The 22,276-nt window shown below is 41.2% G+C and overlaps 1 protein-coding gene across 2 annotated transcripts in view; it reads left to right on the plus strand.

The window, feature by feature from the left end:
• SRPX (sushi repeat containing protein X-linked) overlaps nucleotides 1–22,276 on the plus strand; it is a 138,807-nt gene that overhangs the window by 82,125 nt on the left and 34,406 nt on the right. For both annotated transcript variants that reach the window (XM_040338122.1, XM_040338123.1), the window contains 4 exons: nucleotides 2,792–2,968; nucleotides 11,706–11,832; nucleotides 14,569–14,690; nucleotides 16,218–16,397. In XM_040338122.1, coding sequence (XP_040194056.1) covers nucleotides 2,792–2,968; nucleotides 11,706–11,832; nucleotides 14,569–14,690; nucleotides 16,218–16,397 — 606 coding nt within the window. The remainder of the gene's footprint in view (nucleotides 1–2,791; nucleotides 2,969–11,705; nucleotides 11,833–14,568; nucleotides 14,691–16,217; nucleotides 16,398–22,276) is intronic.

A 22,276-nucleotide genomic window follows, 5' to 3' on the forward strand; every position in this document is an offset into this window, starting at 1 on the left:
ATGGATCAACGCTATGTTTGGAGGAGGAAGAACAAGGCCTATGATGAAAAGAACACCTTGCCTACTGTGAAGCATAGCGGGGGGTCAATCATGCTTTCGGGCTGTTTTGCTTCTGCAGGTACAGGGAAGCTTCAGCGTGTGCAAGGTACCATGAATTCTCTTCAGTACCAGGAGATAGTGGATAACAATGTGATGCAGTCCGTCACAAACCTGAGGCTTGGGAGACGTTGGACCTTTCAACAGGACAATGATCCCAAGCATACCTCCAAGTCCACTAGAGCATGGTTGCAGATTAAAGGCTGGAACATTTTGGAGTGGCCATCGCAGTCACCAGACTTAAATCCGATTGAGAACCTCTGGTGGGACTTAAAGAAAGCAGTTGCAGTGCGCAAGCCTAAGAATGTGACTGAACTGGAGGCTTTTGCCCATGACGAATGGGCGAAGATACCCGTAGATCGCTGCAAGACACTTGTGTCAAGCTATGCTTCAAGTTTAAAAGCTGTTATAACTGTAAAAGGATGTTGTACTAAGTACTAAGATTGAATGTCAATTGGGGGTTGAATAAAACTGATAATGATGTGAGCACAGAAAAGACATTTGTGGTTATTTCATTATAATTGTTATGTTATATTTGTCTGACCTACACGTGCATCTTTGATTTAATTGTAAGCAGGATGACAGGATGATCAAAATCAATGTCAAACTGGGCAAAACAATCAATTTCAGTGGGGGTTGAATAATTTTGAATACAACTGTATGTTAAGACACAAATGAAGGACAACTTGGCTCACTAATGCCTCATTTCCACTGAGCGTAACGGTTCGGGTCGGTACAGTTTGGAACAGTTAAAATGGTCCGGTCTATTCTGGTGAGCATTTCCACTGCAAATCAGACCGTCAGGGGCAATACAGGGTTTAGAAAAAATGCCTAGCGTGTCCACCAATCAGTGGAATGTATTGTAGCTCCGCCCTAACCAAACCATTCCATTTTCTATGGCCCCACATCTGAAGCAGGACCCAGAATGGTGCAGTACGGTTCGGTTTTATGGCACACTTTCATAATGGAAACACCCAAAATAGCGTACCGTACCGAACCGATCCGCTCAGTGGAAACGAGGCACAAGAGAAAGTAAAGGAAGTTTATTTGTATACTTTATGAGGTTTGTACATCACATAGTAAGTGGATTCTGTAAATGTTTAGACTGCTATACAGGAGTCTTCAGTCGTATGTTAATGATCTATGAATTAATACTGCATCTCGAGCGCATGTGCTCAAAGCCTTAAAGTGGTATTAAACCCAAAAACAAAAAAATATTTTATTGCCGCTTACAAATTCTTAGATGTAGTGGTTGCATTAAGTTGTTCTTTTTTAAAGCTTTTTTTCTTTATTTTAACCCGGGGATCAGGTCAGTAAGCCTGTTATTTTTCAACTTCCTTTGACAGACCAAGCTGTCCAGCAAAAGTGGCACTTGGAGGGTTGAGATAAACCATTTAACACTGCTTACATGGCCAGCTTCTATTCATAAAAAACCTTTATCCCAAACGGGGAAAAAAAGTATGTTAGCCAGAGTTCAGCTTCAATTTGTTAGTCAAGTTTATCTAAATCTACTAGTGCACACTCTCCGTCCCCAGATTGTCCTGAGGTGCCTGCATTGCTCCTTCATCCAGGGTGGAGACACTCTAAGACAGGAAGGGTGCAACTGGGGGGATCAGCAAATGAAAATACTGGGAAAAAAGACTAAAAAGTAAACAAATGCAGCCATTACATTTAATGTGGATGTAAACCCACTCTCATCCTAAACTACTGCCATAGTGGTTATCTATAAGGATATAGATGCCTCCTGCATGTATCCTTACCTGTCAAATGTCTCCCCTCTGTCTGTTATGAGACCTGAAAAACTACAGATTTTGTGGGTGGGTCTGTTCTCCGGAGCTTGGTGGGTGGAGTCATGATGTCAGTAGGCTCCCCGCCCACCTCTACACTCACCTTGTCAACATGTATTTTCTCCTGTGTATTTCTTACACTGAACTTCTGCTATGATCACTAACATCTGGTCAAAACCCAGAAAAGTCACCACGTGACTTCAGCATGCCCAATCATGCTGAGGTATGGAGCAGCCAATCCTGGGAGAGCTGGAGAAGAAAGGAGGGGGTGTGGGAAGTACACCAAATGCCTCTCAGGCTTGTGCATGAGATAAGGAAATCACCTGTCACTGACAGCAAGGGGGAAGAACTGACTCTTAGGCCTCGTACACACGACCGAGTTTATCGGCAAAAACCAGCAAGAAACTTGCTGGGAGATTTTTTTTTGCCGAGGAAAGTCGTGTGTACATTTTCGTCGAGGAAACTGTCCAGAAACTCGACGAGCCAAAAAGAGGGCATGTTCTCTATTTCCTTGATGGGAATAGAGAAAATTGGCTTGTCGAGTTCCTCGACAGCCTAACAAGGAACTCGACGAGGAAAACGATGTGTTTCGCCCGTCGAGTTTCTCTGTTGTGTGTACGAGGCTTAATTTCTCTGTGTCAGTTTTATCTCACTGAAAAAAGATAAGAGGACTGCTCAGAGCTGGATTAACTCTTTGTAGCAAGACTGGGCACAGATGACATGAAATCCCATACTGCACAAGGTACAAGCCTTAATTTAAAAAAATTAAAACATTTGGGCTTACATCCACTTTAAGGGCTGGTATGCTACAAGAAATTATATTTTCGCCTTTGGGTTTAATACTGCTTTAGGGCCATTTTGTTTACTAAAAAGCATATATGACATGCATTTTTTATGTTTATGTTTAGAAAAAAGATGTCAACCTCTCACGATGCCTGTAAATGGAGGGTTTAAGTGTACAGATGGGGCATACTTTAACTCCAGATGTGAATATTATTGCTCACCTGGCTACCAGCTAAAAGGAGACAGAGTTGTAACCTGCATGGACAGCAAAAACTGGAGTGGGAGAGCAGCAACTTGTGTAGGTAAGTTACTAAATATCATTTCCACAATGATCAATACAGAAGCACAGTAAGGGTATGAAAGAACAATCCAGAAAAATATGCTATATGTAAATGTGTGCCCACATAGATATCATAATGTCTTAAGAATATCATTTTTTTTTAAACGACTATAAGCCCCTTTGAACACTGTTTCTACAACATGAGCTGTCTGCCACACAGCAAGAAAGCAAATCTGGGCTGATCTGGAAAATAGAATCTGGATAATTAACAACTTCCCGCCCAGCCCCGGCATCACTGTATTATGGTCTGTAGGCCTGGGGCGCAGAAAAAAAACAGCGATCATGTGACCCCCATTGGTCGGTCATTTTTTTTTAAGGTACCTACAAAAGTCACATTTAAATGACACCAGTAATGTATGAAGCATTATCACCACAACTGTATGTATGTTTTTATAATGCACAAACATCACATTAGCCTGAATTACTCATTACAGAAAAGAGCAAGGGGGCCGTTTTCTTTTTTCTTTTTGCAGAGCATTGAAAGTTCACCAAAGCCTCCAAGGTAAAATGTTATGAAGTATCCGTTAATGTGCAGGTATAGTCAAGTCGCGTGTTGAAAGGCAGATAATTTACAGGACGTGGTAGACAGCATATTTTCGATATTGTACTGTATTAGTCAGAGCCCCCCGAGGTCATATGCGGAGAGATTTATGATCTTCCACCAAATTGTCTGTTCAAGTTTAACTGCTTCTTCCTCTTAAGTAAATTACAGGAAAAGGAAATCATTATCCGTTAAATGGTATATAGTTAGGGTTCTTTCAGTGCCCCGTACACACAAGCAGTTTTCCAGTCGAAAAAAAAAAAACGATGGTTTTCCTGACGGAATTCCTCTAATGCCTGCCTTGCATACACACCGTCACACAAAAATCCGCTGAACTTTAGACTGCCAAGAACGTGGTGACGTAAAAGACTATGAAAAATTAAGTTCTATGTTCCAGAGCATGCATCAAACATGCACGTTTTTTTTCCCATCGGAAAAGCATACAGACGAACGCTTTTCCAGATAGGATTTTTTCCTGACAGGAAAAAAGAGATCCTGCTCTCTTTTTTTTCCCCGTCAGGTTTTCCTGTGGGAAAAAGTCCAATGGAGCATACACACAGTCAGAATTCCCAGCCAAAAACTCTCAACACAGTTTTTCCGACGGGAAAAAATGGTCGCGTGTACGAGGCATGAGCTGTGGATATTGGCAGTATACTAGTGTAACGGAATGACCCGGGACAAACAGAGACTTTGGAAGGATGAGGGGTACTCCTGTGCCAGCGTCTCTAATAACTGTTATGTCTAGGGTCACCTTATGTCCGATAGGGCCATAGGGTAACTGAGAAATTATATCCTAAATTACAGGACAGGGGACATTACTGATGGCTCATATTGCAATTGGCGGCACACGGGGACACTGTGAATCGTGCGAGGTCCCGCTCGCTCACACAGCAGGGATGCATCGCAGGATCCAGGGACAAGGTAAGTAACTTGTCTGTGGATGCTGCGAAAGGTAAGCCGCGCCGCTGCACGCTCTGCACATCTACCCCAAGCGTGACTCGGGGATACCGATCCTAGCATAGGAAAACAACCCCGAGTCACGCCCGGGGATACCGCTAAGGGTTAAATCTGAGTTTTTGGTATGGTTTATCACCTATCACTACATTTGTTGTTCCTTGTAAAATTAGTTAAAGGGGTGCTCCGGGAAAAAAAAATTAAAAGCCAGCAGTTACACATACTGCAGCTGTTGGCTTTTAATAAATGGACACTTACCTGTTCTGGAGTCCCTTGATGTCGGAACCGCAGATGATGTTTCCATCAGCTGTCGGATGCTGCCACCGCCATTGCGGGTAAGGGTACCCGGCAGTGTAGCCTTTCGGCTTTATTTACCGGGAACCCTACTGCGCATGCGCGAAGCCCCGCTCCTCTCTTCTATTGGTCCGGCGGTCCAGGGGAGGAAGAGAATGGAGCTCCGCGGTGACGTCACAGGGCGCTGGCCGCGGCCGGACTCCTGGAAGTGGGAAAGGATACCTGTCACAGATAGGTATCCTGTCCCCCCTCCCCCCGAAAGGTGCCAATTGTGGCACTGGAGGGGGGGGGGAATCAGATGAGCGGAAGTTACACTTTAGATGATCAACCCCTGCTTGCAGCTTGAACCCAATTGGGGTAGGCAGGATTTGATTATACAAGAATTATATCAACATCTGTTAACCCTTCCTTTTGTTGCAAATGGTTATTACGAACGTGTTAATCTTACCACTACGACCAATCTTTTATAGTCACAACTTATGTTCCCTCTCCACTCTATCCAAAACAACAAAAAAAAAGGTTTGCCTTTAGTTGTACTTTTAGTAAATCAGCCCTTTTGCAAACTAGAGTAACATTTACAGAATTTAGTACACAACACTCACTTTTGCATTGTTAAGGATTTGAAAATTATAGAGAATGAACAAATCTGCCCAGGTTCGGTTCAAGTAGTGTTCGTCAAATCCTGCTTAAAGGGGTTGTAAAGGTACAATTTTGTTTCCCCTAAATAGCTTCCTTTACCTTAGTGCAGTCCTCCTTCACTTACCTCATTCTTCGATTTTGCTTTTAAATGTCCTTATTTCTTCTGAGAAATCCTCACTTCCTGTTTTTCTGTCTGTAACTCCACACAGTAATGCAAGGCTTTCTCCCTGGTGTGGAGTGTTGTGCTCGCCCCCTCCCTTGGACTAATGGAGAGTCAGGACACCCACTAACACACAGCTCCTTTCTCTATCTGCAACGTAGAGAGCGTCCTGACTCTCCCGTAGTCCAAGGGAGGGGGCAAGCATGACACTTCACACCAGGGAGAAAGCCTCACATTACGGTGTGTAGTTACAGACAGAAGAACAGGAAGTGAGGATTTCTCAGAAGAAATAAGGACATTTAAAAGCAAAATCGAAGGATGAGGTAAGTGAAGGGGGACTGTACTGAGGTAAAGGAAGCTATTCAGGAAAAAAACGCGGGAACCCGATCAGGGCCGGATTTCAGACAAGGCCAACAAGGCCAGGCCTCGGGGTGGCAGTGGGTGCAGGGGTGGCACTGCAGCAGAGAGGACACTTTCACTTTCATTTCGGGAGTTCCCCCCTGTCATGTCACGGATGGTGCAGGAGCAATACCCCCCCCCCCTGGTTCTCAATGTCATTTTCGGCAGCAGCACCCCCCAATGATCAATGTCATTTTTGGCAAAACCCCCCCCCCCCCCCCTGATTCTCAATGTCATTTTCGGCAGCAGCCCCCCCCCCCTCTTCCCAGTGTGTGGCGGATAGTGTGCGGCGGGGGCGGCATTAAAGGACCCGGCCTTGGGGCGGCAAAGGGAGTAAATCCGGGCCTGAACCCGATGCGCGTGCCCTGCGGCCGCGTTGTCTGCCGGGCACCCACGATTTCCCAGTAACTGAGCAGGACCGTGGATCTCTGTGTGTGATGGAAGCTGTGAACAAGGGGTGCAGAGCAGAGTTATGACTAGAGTGGAGTGGAGGGGGCAGCTGAGGAGGGGTACACAGGTGGGCAGTGAATGAGTTGTGCAGAAGCAAGTGGTGGATGAAGGGTGCAAAGGCAAGTGGTTCAATGAAAATTTGAAGTGAAATAACTATATTTTGTTATTTATGATATATATATAGTATTTCATGATTTAAAAATAAAAATCCTTTTTTTTTTTCTTTTTGAGGATTTCTATAATTATAAAACTTTCAATCTTGTATAAGTCCAAACAAATGTTTATGAAATTTAAAGAGGCAACATTTTCCATTGTTGGTGAACCACATTGAATTTTGAATCATCAGTTCATAAAAAAAATAATAATAATTAGATGTTCCTCAGAGTAGACTTTTAATTTCCTAGTTGCTATGGGTTATTGTACTTTATCTGATTTATTGATTAATAATAACTAAATGCCTTATTTTTAGTTAAAAATAAGAGAACATAGCTTCTGGCTTGTATTACTAATGAAACACCACAAGATGGTAGTAAAACATTGTTATGTTCTGAAACAACTCCAGCTGCTCATCTTTGTTGTAAAATACATCTGTAAAAAATAAAGTTTTTCTATGTGATTCTTTCCCCTCTATTTATAGTTAAGATTGGGGCTATACTGTATTGCTGAATAATTTAGTGAAAAGCAAAAACAGTATTTTATTGTGAAAACTGATCCGCGATTATATTACTGAGCTTTATGCTGGGAAAGAATTCTGCACTGCAGAGGTGATGCTGATGGAGCTACTGCTGAGAGATGGTTTGTGTGTTTTTAATATAAAGATTCCAATGAAGATCATTTTGAACAATAATGCCCCATACACACGATCGGAATTTCCGATGGAAAAAGTCAAACTTTTTCCATTGGAAATTCCGACAGTGTGTATGCCCATTTGAGTTTTTCCATTGGATATTCAGAGGAATATGTTCTCTTTTAATCCGATAGAATTCAGTCGGAATTCCGATGTGAGTTTGGCCGTGCAAAAGCCCGATCATGTGTACGGGGCATTACACAGTTTACTTAAATGCAAGAGAAATTTGGTATAAACCAGATTCATTTCACAAGTGTAAGGTTGATTTCGATCTATTGAGAGATCTAACCCCTTGCTGGCAGTCACTTTGTTAGGCTAGAGATACTACGATTATTAGTGGTTTAACCATGCTACTAAAATTGCCAATGGTTCATTGGTGACATGACAACCATTAGCCATGTAAATCAAGGAAATCACACCTACACTATATTGTCAAAAGTATTGGGACACCTGTCTTAACATGAACTTTAATGGCATCCCAGACTCAAGCCTCGTACACACGACCGAGGAACTCGGCTGGCGAAACACAACGTTTTCCTCGTCGAGTTCCTTGTTAGGCTGTCGAGGAACTCAACAAGCCAATTTTCTCCATTCCCGTCAAGGAAATAGAGAACATGCTCTCTTTTTGGCTCGTCGAGTTTCTCGACAGTTTCCTCGACGAAAATGTACACACGACCGGTTTCCTCGGCAAAAAAATATCTCCCAGCAAGTTCCTTGCTGATTTTTGCCGAGAAACTCGGTCGCGTGTACGAGGCCTTAGTCGGTATTGTTTAATATTGAGTTGGCCCACCCTTTGCATCTATACCAGCTTCAACTCTTCTGGGAAGGCTGTCCAACAATTTTTAGGTGTATGTCCATGGGAGTGTTTGACCATTCTTCCAAAAGCGCATTTGTGTGGTCAGGCACTAATGTGGACAAGAAGGCCTGGCTCACAGTCTCTGCTAATTCATCCCAAAGGTGTTCTATCAGGTTGAGGTGCACTGTGCTTTGTGCACTGGTGCGCAGTCATGTTGGAAAAGGAAGGGGCCGTTCCCAAACTGTTCCCACAAAGTTGAGAGCTTGAAATTTATACAAAATGTCTTGGTATGCTGACGCCTTAAGTTTCCTTCACTGGAACTAAGGGGCCAAGCTCAGCCCCTGAAAAACAACCCCACACCATAATTCCCCCTTCACCAAATGATTTGGACCAGTGCACAATACTGTCCTGCTTGATACTACAGCATAACAAGTTGAGATCTGTTGCTATCATGCAGACAAAGGCTATGTCACAATGTAGTCCAGAGTATTATCAGGTGGTGTGTCTGCCAGGCTGCTGATAATGTAGCTGAATTACCCATAACATCAGCCAGTCAAGCTACCCAGCAGCCAATTTTTTTGTTTTTGAAAACGCTTTTTTTTAAAGTTTAACCACTTAACCCCCGGACCATATTGCTGCCCAAAGACCAGAGCACTTCTTGCGATTCGGCACTGCGTCGCTTTAACTGACAATTGCGCAGTCATGCGAAGTGGCTCCCAAACAAAATTGGCATCCTTTTTTCCCCACAAATAGAGCTTTCTTTTGGCGGTATTTGATCCCCTCTGCAGTTTTTAGTTTTTGCGCTATAAACAAAAATAGAGCGACAATTTTGAAAAAAAATTATATTTTTTACTTTTTGCTATAATAAATATCCCCCAAAAATATCTAAAAAACATTTTTTTTCCTCAGTTTAGGCCGATACGTATTCTTATACCTATTTTTCGTAAAAAAAAAATCGCAACAATCATTTATTGATTGGTTTACGCAAAAGTTATAGCGTTTACAAAATAGGGGGTATTTTTATGGCATTTTTATTAATATTTTTTTTTTACTAGTAATGGCGGCGATCAGCGTTTTCTTCGGTACTGCGACATTATGGAGGACACTTCGGACACTTTTGACACATTTTTGGGACCATTGTAATTTTTATAGCGATCAGTGCTGTAAAAATGCCACTGGCAGTGAAGGGGTTAACACTAGGGGGCGGGGAAGGGGTTAAGTATGTTCCCTGGGTGTGTTCTAACTGTAGGGGGGGTGGCCTCACTAGGGGAAATGACTGATCTTCTGTTCATACATTGTATGAACAGAAGATCAGCATTTCTCCCCCTGACAGGACCGGGAGCTGTGTGTTTACACACACAGCTCCCGGTCCCCGCTCTGTAATGAGCGATCGCGTGTGCCTGGCCCCCCCTAGTGGCCTGCGCGAGAGCCGACGTTATTTTACGTGCTCTCGCGCAGGGGAGCCGACTTGCCGCCGTAAAACGACGGTGGGTGGTCAACAAGCAGTTACCAAACAACATATCAAACCTTCTATACATGGGTGACCACCATCACCTATAGATAAAATTACCTCACATTAGAAACAGAGGGGAATTCGGAATTCATGTAAAGTCACACACACAAAAAAGAAGGCATGAGCATGGGTCAATTACAACAGCACCACATTGTTGTGAAAGACCTTAACAAGACTCCCACAGCAGTAAAAAGGGTTGTGGTCTCTGACATGAAACAGCATATCCTAAACACACATAGCCCAAACCTATAAAGTTTGCGTCTATTTATAAACTGTCACTCTAATGAAAGAAAACAAAAATGTCAAGATCTGAATGGAAATGTTCAAATCATTCCATGTGGAGCTCTGACAGAGTGAACACACCAGACTTCACTGAATTATTAAAGAAACCTAACATCAAACTTCAAATGGAAGAATTTGGCTGGAGTTGAGCTTTAAAATATACCACTTTGGAAATTATTAGGGGGATTAACAAAGTGAATTATGTTGTTTTTAGTGTAAATAACAGAGCATTATCTATGGGCAAAGTTGAAAATACCAAGTTCTATGTCTTGGTGTGCTAGCCACAGCATTTTAAGCTGTATGAGTCTTTCCATAAATGTCTACTGGAGTGGTGTAAATTCTAGTGAGGGGGAGCCGTTAGCATCAATAATGGAGCAAGAAGAGATGTGTATACACAGCCAGTGAGGTACAGGAGGCAGAGGGAACATTTAGGATGATGCCAGTGGAATCTGGCACACTATGATCACAATGCAAAAAATTTTCATTTTTATTAATTTGTTGCAGGAAGCACTAATTAGGTAGGCATATAGAAACTGGCACATTTTTCATCTTCACCTGTCTTTGCTGATCCCCCAACGTGTCAACATTTTCTTTCTAAGAAATGTAGTTATTTTGCTCTCATCAATTAACATGAAATGGCCCAATCATTAGAGAATTATAACATTTTAGGGAGTAAAATGTTATGCCTTGTACACACGATCGGAATTTCCGATGGAAAAAGTCAGATGGAATTTTTTTCATCAGATATTCTGACTGTGTGTGTGCCCTATCGGAGTTTTTTCATTGGAAATTCCGACGGACTTAGAAAGAGAACATGTTCTCTTTTTTTCCAATGAAAATTCAGTTCGTCTGTATGGAACTCCGATGGAGAAAAAACACGCATGCTCAGAATCAAGTTGAAGCATTGAACTTCATTTTTCTCGGCGTCGTAGTGTTGTACGTCAACACGTTTTGGACGGTCGGAATTTGGTGTGACAGTATGCAAGACAGCTTGAACGGAATTCCGTCAGAAAAATTTGTCGGAGTTTATGCCGACGGAAATTAGAATCGTGTGTACAGGGCAATACAGGTAGAAAGTTAGGTTGCCCCTTAAGGCTCGTACACACGATAGGTTAAACCGATAAAAAAGGTCTGAAGGACTGTTTTCATCAGTCCAAAACTATGGTGTGTAGGCCCCATAGGTTATTTAACCTTAGGTTAAAAAAATGGCAACTTGCTTTAATATTTAACCTATGGATGGTAACCGATAGGTCAAAACCGTTAGTATGCAAAACCATCGGTTAAAAACCCGTGCATGCTCAGAATCAAGTCGACGCATGCTTGGAAGCATTGAACTTATTTAACCGATGGTGTGTAGGCACGACGGACCATCAGTCAGCTTCATAGGTTAACCTAGGACAACTGTCCTTCAGACCGTTTTAATCGGATGGACTGATCGTGTGTACGAGGCTTAACACTTACTTTTCCATGGGTATTGATTCATTGCTTAGTGGTTATCCAGAGAGAGTCTTTTTGTACCCTTATGAATGTATCTCAAGATTTACATAATGCAGCATCAGCTAAACATTGGAATTACTAAATGACATTCTTTAAAAAAAATGATGTTGTGTGCAAGTAACCTATCAACCGTGAGCTTTTAACAGTTGGCTTTTGAGAGCAAATTTTTTATTAGTTGCAATTGAGAACTGCACATACTTGCTTCTTGCTTTGTGTAACTAAACAGGCCAATGTACAGTCATTATTCTTTAGCTTCCTGGATAATGATTTGATTTTCATTATTATGCATATCTTGTATTTCATGGCGTTTATGTTATGTCTTTTCAGATTTAGAGCCACCAAGGATTCAGTGTCCAAGTGTAAAGGAGAAAATAGCTGAGCCTAATAAACTGACTTCAAAAGTTTTCTGGGACACCCCCGAGGGTCGAGACACTGCAGATGGAATTTTAACAGAGTAAGCTTGTTGGGAAAAAAATGTCAATACTTTGTGACTGACACCATTGGAAAACAATATTCATAACACAAAGAACAACATTTAAAACCCCAAATAAGCAATAAATAAACTATAAAAGCAAAAATTACAAGTATATTCTGAACCTTCAGCTTGTAAAATAGTCCATTCAGTTTAAAATAGAAATGAAAGGTAACAGTGGGACCTTACTATCTGCCACACACAAGGGCTGTTACACTTCCCTCTGTCAACCTAGGATTCGACAACCATACACTGGGAGTTGTGATATAGTCACGGGACATCTACATGCCAAAAGACTGATGTCAACCTCTCCTCATCTGGATTCAGAAGTGGAATTGTTGTACACATTTTTATACCAGTATCATACTTAGCTACATGTTTTTATGACTGCTTTTGCTACCGTTTGGTATTACTCGCACCATTTTTACAGTTTATGTAGCTACATCAATTTTATCTCCAGTGCAATATTTATTTTGTTACCTACTTGAAGACTATAAAAGTTTTAATGCTATTCCCATAGAGCGCTGCCTTTGTGTGTTTTTTGTATCCTGCTATCCATTTTTACAGTGGTTGGTAGCTGCACTGGGAATCAGCCTGCAAGGAGGAGATCAGCTAAAAGTAGTTGGATCTGTATGTGCGTTATAATTAATCGAAATTAGTCAATTAATCGATTAAAAAAAATCGATTAATCAAACACAAAAATGTTGATCAATAACAGTCCTAATATAAATATATATAGCCATTATTAATGTCAATAATGCAAAACTGCTATATAAATCTCTACAAAATAACAACACTTTTGTAATAGCTAACTGTATTTTTGAGTCTACTGTAATCCTTTTTGGCTATGTTAAAGGTGTTAATACCAAGCAAAAAGGGTTATTACCTCTGTCAAGACTTTATTGCTCTTGTGCTCCCCGCTGAAGAGATTCACCTCTCCATCTGTACTGGTGACAATAGTCAGTGAAACAGAAAGTGAGTGCAAATCCAAAAACCCTCCTATGGGGACACCGATTTCCTTGAAAGTTGTCTAAGATAGGAATATGACAAAGTATATATAACGTGTTTAAATATTAAATTAAACCGTAAATTATATATAAACAGCGCTCATGTGTGTATGAGCCACACAGTGAATAAATAAACACAATATAATAATGTAAAAGTCCAAATGATTCAAACCCGTGATTGAAAGTGTTCATAGGCAAAATAAAAGTTCATGGAAAAGTAATAGGAGGTAAAACTTCTTTCTCTCTTTCAAGGTGTAAGGTCTTTAAAGTAAATTTATTCAAAAAATTCTTCCACCACACCCGATGTGAGATAAAGTGATTCCTTCACCAATAGAAATGGCCACTCACCAGAACGAACAGCCTAACACTCTCGTGCTTCGGCACAATAGCGTGTAATAATTGGTTCAAACCATAGGGCGAGCTTCCATTCTCAATCAAGTAGTGAATAAGATCCTCATAAATAATGAAGAAAGTATAACATAGTGTGATAACGTAAAACCAGTTTAATAACACACCACATAAAACTCTGCAAATTATGCACTCACACAATGCCAAAAAGGTAAAAACGTGAATAAACACAGCAGAAATCTCCTCAATATTGTGCAGCTGGCAAACTACGGTCACGGCGGACCAAGGAAAGAAAATCCAGGTAACTCACGGCACTCGATCCACACTTTAAGTTGATAGCCCCCAGAAAATGGCGTGAAGCAAAAAACGAACAGGCGCTGGTCACTAGCGCAGGAAAGACACTGCACTGGCCTCTCACGTTGGTAGGCGGTCAAGAGGTCAGATTATAGCCACGCCCCATTCACTTTAGAAATGTTTTCTCTCATTTCCCGTCTAGGAAGTGAAGTGAAATCTCTCCAGTGGAACACAGGCAACAAAACATATCCTGAAATTGTATTTATTTTGTATATTTTGTCTTCAAATTTACCAAAACCATATAACATAAGGTCAAATCTTATGCCTTGTACACACGACCAGTTTTCCCGTCTGGAAAACTGCCGTGACAGCTTTTTGCCGGGAAAACTGGCTGTGTGTATGCTCCATGGCAGTTTTCCCAACAGGAAAACCACTGGGATACCTGGTGGGAAAAATTGATTACACAGTCTTTTTCCTGGCAGTTTTCCTATGGGAAACACTGCGGTGGAGAATACACACGGCTGGGTTTCCCGGCCAAAGCTCTCATGGCAGTTTTCCTGCCAGAAAAACTGTCCGTGTGTAGGGGGAAAAAGCTGCCGAGCCGGTTCTATGCTTTCCCCTCGGGTTTCCCAGCGGTAAAAAGTCCGCCGGGATACCCGATCGTGTGTACGAGGCATTAGGAGTTTTTAATTTCTATGCATTTAGGCAGGCCCTTGCACTACATGGTTTTGGTAAATCTGAAGACAAAAATCTGCAGAAAATCCAATAGTGTGTATGGGGCTATGGTGCAGTTTCCCCATCAGTATGTATATCACAGTGAAGCACGGGGCAAATGAAAACGTCATACATGCAGAAAGTAACCTCTGCTCACAAATGGAAGAAACATGACTCAAGGCTTTACCCTTTAATGACTAAATGAAGCCAGTACATTTTTCTTGTAGACAGAAATTCTTTTAAGAGCAAGATAATACAATTACTACTTCCCTGCCTGCAGTTTTTCATTGCTCTTGTGTTGTACAGTACATTAATAGGACAGACAAGTTGATTATGCTGACTGTTTTTATTACAGCGTGATATTAAAAGGCCTGCCATCGGGGTCAGAATTCCCAGAAGGAGACCACAGAATCCAGTACACTGTGTATGATAGAGCAGAGAACAAGGCATCATGTAAATTTAATGTGCGAGTCAGAGGTATGTAAACATGGAAGTAGTATCTTTTTTGTAAGAAGACATACGTTAACGATTAAGTTGCAGTTATTTTGCCTATCACTTGTTTTACTGTATGAAAAACCATACCATACAATACATTTAGGACATTTAAATGCATTTGGTTGCACTTAACAGCTGTAATGTCATCAGTTCACTTAACAATTTTACAACCCAAATACCCTCAGGGTCTTGCAATATGGTATATAAATAGATGACAGACACATACACGGTGAGGTGCTTAAAGTTGTATAGAGATAGTAAACAATTATGTGGGGATACAAATATAAGTAAAATCATAAAATATAAATTTAAATGGTTTAGGGGCTTGCATAACTTAGACATAGGTGATAATAATGTAAAGTATGGTAGATGCGCTGTGGGGAAGGGAATGGGGAAGTGAGAAGGGATCATGGGTGAACTCAGCAGTGAAACAAAATACAAAATCTGATGATACTAAAATAAACAATACAGATGAATGTGAACAAACACCTATAATCCTGTGACAGTTTAGCAGTGAAAATACATAGTAAAATTGCTACTACATATACAAACACAAAAACTGGCATAAAATAAGTGAAAAAATATATATAAAAAAGGTGAAAAACTATCCACACAAGTGATAAAGTCCTGTCCATGAATAAAGATCAGATCTAAAAATCCAATAATTCCTCCATGGAACAGTGTCTAGATGAAACACCTCCACCAAAAAAATGCAACGTGCAGGAAAAGGAATCTTCAGTGATGACACCTCTGATGTGCTGGCAGCTCACCTCACGGCTGTTTGTCCAAAACTGCTAACAGAGATACTGATTGCAGCTAGATTGAGTGGGCTGATAAAAACACCTCTTCCTGACTATTAAGACAGCGCTCATTGGCCAGTGTGTGTCATGGAAAAGAGAAGATATATGCAATGCATATAGCGTGACACTGTGGGGGTACCTCAAACTGGTAAGAATTGGAGAAAATGCACTCACATGAATGAAAGGACAGCGGGCATAAATCCACGAGTGCCAAACTAGTATCCCCTCAGAGTGTCAGCTGTACAGGTGAGAGTGTGATCTGATCCTCATACGTCCAAATGGCAAGGCTCAATGTATCATGGGAGCATTAAGAAGAGCGAAAGAGAGACCATAGCATGACTCCATATAATGGATACATTTTATAAAAAACAGATAAAAAACTCACATTTTTTGTAGTGAAGTAGAGCAAAACATCCATGAGCGCCGAACTGGTATTAAAACTTCAGACTCTGTCTGTCTTTACATTATTATCACCCTTTCTGTTAGGATCAGATTCGCAGGTGCTGCTGCAGTTCTCCCCCCTAGTCCATCATACAGCTCCAGAGTTTTCTATTTCTATATTAGACATAGGTGATTTCTGTCCTCTATAACACATGGGTTGCTTTTTTTTAGCTGTGTTATATTCCAAGTTTTATATGTTTAGAAACATTTGATAGACGACCAATATTAATTTTTGCTTACTCCATAATTTGCTTACTTTTCTCCTAAGTCAGGCGCTGTACTAAGCTGAATGCCCCAGAGAATGGGTACATCAAGTGTTCTGGAGCTGGCGATAACTATGGTGCAACCTGTGACTATTTTTGCGTTGGTGGTTATGAACTCCAAGGGAGCCCAGCGCGTGTGTGCCAGTTCAATTCAGAGTGGACAGGGTCTGATCCAACATGTTCCTGTAAGTCTCTATCTATAAATATTTTTTTAATAATATTTCCAAGTTGTGCCATGATACTGTATTCATTTACTTATTAGGATAGGACCAGCATATACTAAAACCCTTTTACAGAATAACAACTAACTATTCCTATTTCTGATCAGTCTCTACCCCAGAGGAACCTCCAAGCTAATATCAATAATTCTGTTACAAATCACGACTCTGGGCAATCTGGATTTTTGAGAACTGATGAGCTGTTTCAGTTTATGTACTGAATCCTTGTATCCTATTATGCTGTTCATTAGGTGACCTCCACTAAAATGTATGTAATATAGTAAGGTTTTCTTTGATGCCATTATTATCATTCATTAGTTATGTTTTTCATGGCCCATCCAATCAAAATGCAATGCTTCAATTCTGGGTAGCCGTTTTCACGCTGAATCACATGTAGTAATCAAACACACATCACATTTTCAAGTTAAATCACATTTACATAAATTTCAGATAATTTAATAATGAGAAATCTTTATCAGAACTCATTTTGCCCAATTGTCAGGACCATTACAGGCCAAATGATGGTGTCACACTCCGAGATGGTTTCTTTTGCAATGCACAAAATAAAACAGACCCATTTTATGATAACACCATTACTGTGGCCTTGTGGGAACAACGGGAGGAATAAAATATTGCAATTTAATCTCTTAGTGAGGTAAAAAGCCCCAAACCAAGCAATCAATGTGAATAAGAACTCTTCTTTGGCTGAAATATATTTCTACTATTGAAATATGAATATTTGTCTTCAAAAAGATTATTAGGGCGCATTAATTTGTGTGACTGACTATCCATGTTAACTAGTTAAATACATTCACATCATTACCATTACCCTGATATCAGGAGCTTACAGGTTTAGCTTATTTTGGTCCTTTACACAATGACCAAAGCTGTAAAAAACAGAATCCCACAGCATTAAAAATAAATATCCGAGAAGACAATACTATAGAACCTGTCATGTCTTACTCTTCGGGCCCCGGCTACTACTGGATGGGGAGCGGAGGAAGATCACTCCGCCAGGGAAGGCAAGGAGATAGGCAGGTGGCTGGCCAGGATTTGAGCCAAGGCAGAAGAAAAAGCGAGAGGAGCTGAATGGGCATGCGCCCGAAACTGAAGAAATATTCCCTCCGCTCCGACCAGCACAATTATTTTAATTCTGCACTAATTGTCTTTGAAATTGCCCCTGCCACCTATTAAATCCAATCTGGGGACAAAACCAGGGACAGACTTGGTCCAAGGACAGTGTCCTCAATCAGGGGACTCTCCCTTGAAACTGGGGATGTCTGGTCACCCTACCATAGGATGCTTCTGTGTATTTTCCAGCTCTGTCCTGATCAACAAGCTCCTGTCCCCCCTTCCTGCTTTAGATGGGACTCAAGCTTCTAACTGGGGCTCCACTGCAGTGTTGCAGGCTTGGGTTTGCACAGACAGGCCTCAAAAATATTCTCCATGACATCAAGATCAGTGCTGTCCTGCATTCCAGTTAGCCCCCAGAGCGAGGCATAAGCCAAAAATCTCTCTCTAGCTAGCTGTGGCTGCTGCTCTGTACTAGTAGGGAAGATGGAGCCCGGACTGCACCCCTCTGATGGGCCTGTCCGGTACCCAGGACAGCCAGAGCTGGCAAGCAGGATACCTGCTTCTCACTCACTCTGGGATTCGATGAGAATGCATTGAAATTGCACTCCTGCCAGGCCATGGCCCCCATCTGCTCAAATGGCTAAGGTATAGCTGTCAGATCAGACAAGAAACCAGAGCCTGGCAGGAGGAAGTCTGAAGCCCAGTACTGGACCATGGCCTGGTGGTTGAAAATAACTGTTCTAGAGGAACCACTTTTATATGTGTGCTCTATTGTCAAATGTTAAACAGTTGATGTAATTTAATATTATTTGTAAATTGGCACTTACTCAGGAGCTCTTCTCATTGCTCTTTGCCTGATCATTCCAAACATTTGTCCTCAAACTTAGATTACAGCAATAATTGGAACATTGACCAACTTGGTACTTTTTACTAATTCATGGGCTGTTACATGTCCAAGTCTTGTCTTCTTGGGGACAAATTGCCTTTAGTAGGATTGATCCCTTGGTAATGATCATGCCATGACCCTACTATCCAGGCCAGACTTTTTAGAAAGTTCTGCCTGTGGCTAGGAATTGTCTAAGCTAGTTTCAGCTCTCGGGGCGGTTGTGTTCATTAAACGGATGACAAATTTTTATCTCTATACTGTTATTTGCCAGTAGAACTGCTCCTATCAACACAGGGTCCCAAAAGCATTGTTATGTGTGATATTTCTGCCATCTGTGATCGTTAGTTTAGTATCGCACTTAGTGGACAGATTAGCTTTACAGATAAGCACAGCCGGGAGTATTAACTAAAACTAAGTTACCTCACCTTTAAAAAAAAAAAAAAAGCTAGGTCATCTCTTTAGGTCTTATTATAATTTGACAATATAGGGCAACCTTTTATATAGACAGCACATTTATTATATTATTTGTTTAGTAAACAGTTGATATGTAGCCTTCATTAAAAAAAAAAAAAAAGATTTTCCTAGAGGTTATGTTCTTTAAATTGTGTTTTAGTTAATATTCCCTATCTCTTAAATGCAAATAACAGACACAATATGCAGCTTGTTAGTGTAACTGTGTAGGATATGTTATCTTATTATTCTCAATTTCCCCTAGGCTGTTGACAAGGGTAGGCATGCTTTATTCCCAAGTGGCTCATAGGATTAACTGTGAAGTGTGGCTATTGAATCAATCAACTTGTTCTCCTATATCACAATGCATTTCAGTAATATGCGCAGCTGCTGCTTGTTAATAATTGCAAAACAAAACAGCTTGAAGGGAGTAAAACAGAATTTACTATACCTTTGTAAACATGCCATATATTATCTGTGCTCTATATCCACTATAGCCCGTATATTTCTGTTTGTATGATCAGCTGACAGGGTTTCTAATTCCTATTAAATACTATATATATTTTAACACTACTAAACTGATGATAGCCAAAGCCTGAAAAACTCACAGCCTGAAGAGGTTCAGCAATATCTTGAGTATGCTATCCAGTTCTGGTCACCAGTTCTCAGGAAGGATATGCTAGAACTGTAGAGAGTCCAGAGAAGGGCAACAAAGCTAATAAGGGGACTGGAGCACCTCAATTATGAGACAAAACTATTAACATTATACTTATTTCCCCTAGATATACACATATCTAAATGGTGATTCTAGCCTAGGGAGAAAAGTATTCAGTCTCATGCCCCATACACACGATCAGGGTTCCCGGCGGTAAAAAGTCCGCTGGGAATCCCGGGGGGAAAAGCGGGAACTTTCCCTGTGTACACACCAGAGGTTTTCCCATCAGGAAAACTGCGGTGAGAGCTTTGGCCTGGAATCCCAGCCGTGTGTATGCTCCACCGCAGTGTTTCCCATAGGGTAACTGCCGGGAAAAAGACCACCGGGAATCGTGGCAGGAAAAAAGAGAACATATTCTCATTTTTCCTGCCGCGATTCCCGGCGGTTTTCCTGTCGGGGAAAACTGCCATGGAGCATACACAAGGCCAGTTTTCCTGGCCAAAAGCTGTAATGGCAGTTTTCCCGATGGGAAAACTGGTCGTGTGTACGAGGCATCAGGTTGCTTAACAAGAGCGTGTACACTCAGTGAATCTGGATGAGAAGTAGTTTAAAGGGGTTGTAAAGGAAAACATTTTTCTCCCTAAATAGCTTCCTTTACCTTAGTGCAGTCCTCCTTCACTTACCTCATCCTTCCATTTTGCTTTTAAATATCCTTATTTTTTCTGAGAAATCCTCACTTCCTGTTCTTCTGTCTGTAACTACACTACTGGTGTGGAGAAAGCCTCTTGAGGGGGGAGGGGGCGAGCAGGCAAGTCAGGATGCTCTCTACTTTGCAGATAGAGAAAGGAGCTGTGTGTTAGTGGGTGTCCTGACACTCCTGCTCGACCCCTTCCCCCTCAAGAGGCTTTCTCCACACCAGACAGAAAGCCTTGCATTACGGTGTGTAGTTACAGACAGAAGAACAGGAAGTGAGGATTTCTCAGAAGAAATTAGGACATTTAAAAGCAAAATCGAAGGATGAGGTAAGTGAAGGAGGACTGCACTAAGGTAATGGAAGCTATTTAGGGAAAACATTTTTTACCTTTACAACCCCTTTAACCTTAAAATGTGTAGGGGGTCCTTTACTGTTAGAGTGGCAAGGATATGGAACTCCCTTCCACAAATGGTGGTGTCAGCTGGGACTGTCGATAATTTAACAAAAACCTTTAGATGGGCATCTTACAGATGGACAATATACAGGGATATGGGAAATGGTGGAGACTTAGACACAAACACAAATACACAAACACACACACACACTTACAGAACGCTGAACTGGATGGACTGGTGTCTTTATTCAACCTTACCAACAATGTAGCTATATTAAAAAGTAAAGGGCCCAACTCTGAAGCTTGGGGTACACCTCTAATAACCTTAGACTATCTTGAGTAAGAATCATTATTCACTACCCTGTTACCTTCTTTTTATTTTCCGTCTTCTTTTTTTTATTTCCTTTCCTCCCTGACACTTTCCCCAACCATATATCCCCAGCACCAGCTAAGCCAATGCACAAGCCTTACCCTTTACTGATCTGCGAGGTGAAACCTTCTATCACCGACACAAACTAAACCAAGAACATGAAAAAGTATATATAACGTGTTTAAACCAATAAACCAAAAATTATATATAAAACAGCGCTCAAGTGTGTGTGATCCACACTGTGATGAATAATAAATAATAATAATCCAAATATAAATGCAAATGAGTCAAAAGCCCGTGATAAAAGTGTTCATAGAAAAACATAAAGTTCATGGAAGAGCGAAAAGGAAAAACACTTCTTTCTCTCCTTCAAGGTGTAAAATCTTCAAAACATATTCAAAGAAATCTTCCACCACACCCGATGTGAAAAAATAGTGAATCCTCCACCAATAGAAATGGCCACTCACCGGAACTATATGCCTAGCACTCTCGTGTTTTGGCACAGTAGCTTTGTTATAGTTAGTTTACATCAGCAGGCGAGCTTCCGTTCCCAGACAGGTGGACAAGTAAGATCCTCATAAATGAAGAAAGTGTGACATAGTGTAAAACCGTAAAAGTAATTTAATCACAAACCACAAGCAAAATCTTCAAAAGATGCACTCACACAATGCCAAAATTAAAAAGCGTGATAAATACACAGCAAAGATTCCTCTGTATTGTGCGGCTGAAATGCAACGGTCTCGGCGGACCCAGAAAATAAAACCCAGGCAACTCACACCACTCGATCCCCACACTGTGTTGGAAGTGAAATTGAAGCTGGCGTGAACGAAAAACCGAACACCGGTCACTGGCGAACAAACACGCAACTGGCCTATCTTCTCACGTTAGCAATTGGTCACTGATCAGATGATAACCAAGCTTCCGACATGTTTCGTCGTAAAATTTGACTTATTCATGGAATGTGTGGTGTGAGTTGCCTGGGTTTTATTTTCTGGGTCCGCCGAGACCGTTGCATTTCAGCCGCACAATACAGAGGAATCTTTGCTGTGTATTTATCACGCTTTTTAATTTTGGCATTGTGTGAGTGCATCTTTTGAAGATTTTGCTTGTGGTTTGTGATTAAATTACTTTTACGGTTTTACACTATGTCACACTTTCTTCATTTATGAGGATCTTACTTGTCCACCTGTCTGGGAACGGAAGCTCGCCTGCTGATGTAAACTAACTATAACAAAGCTACTGTGCCAAAACACGAGAGTGCTAGGCATATAGTTCCGGTGAATGGCCATTTCTATTGGTGGAGGATTCACTATTTTTTCACAT

This window comes from Rana temporaria, chromosome 2 (assembly GCF_905171775.1).
Source record: "Rana temporaria chromosome 2, aRanTem1.1, whole genome shotgun sequence".
Classification (NCBI taxonomy): domain Eukaryota; kingdom Metazoa; phylum Chordata; class Amphibia; order Anura; family Ranidae; genus Rana; species Rana temporaria.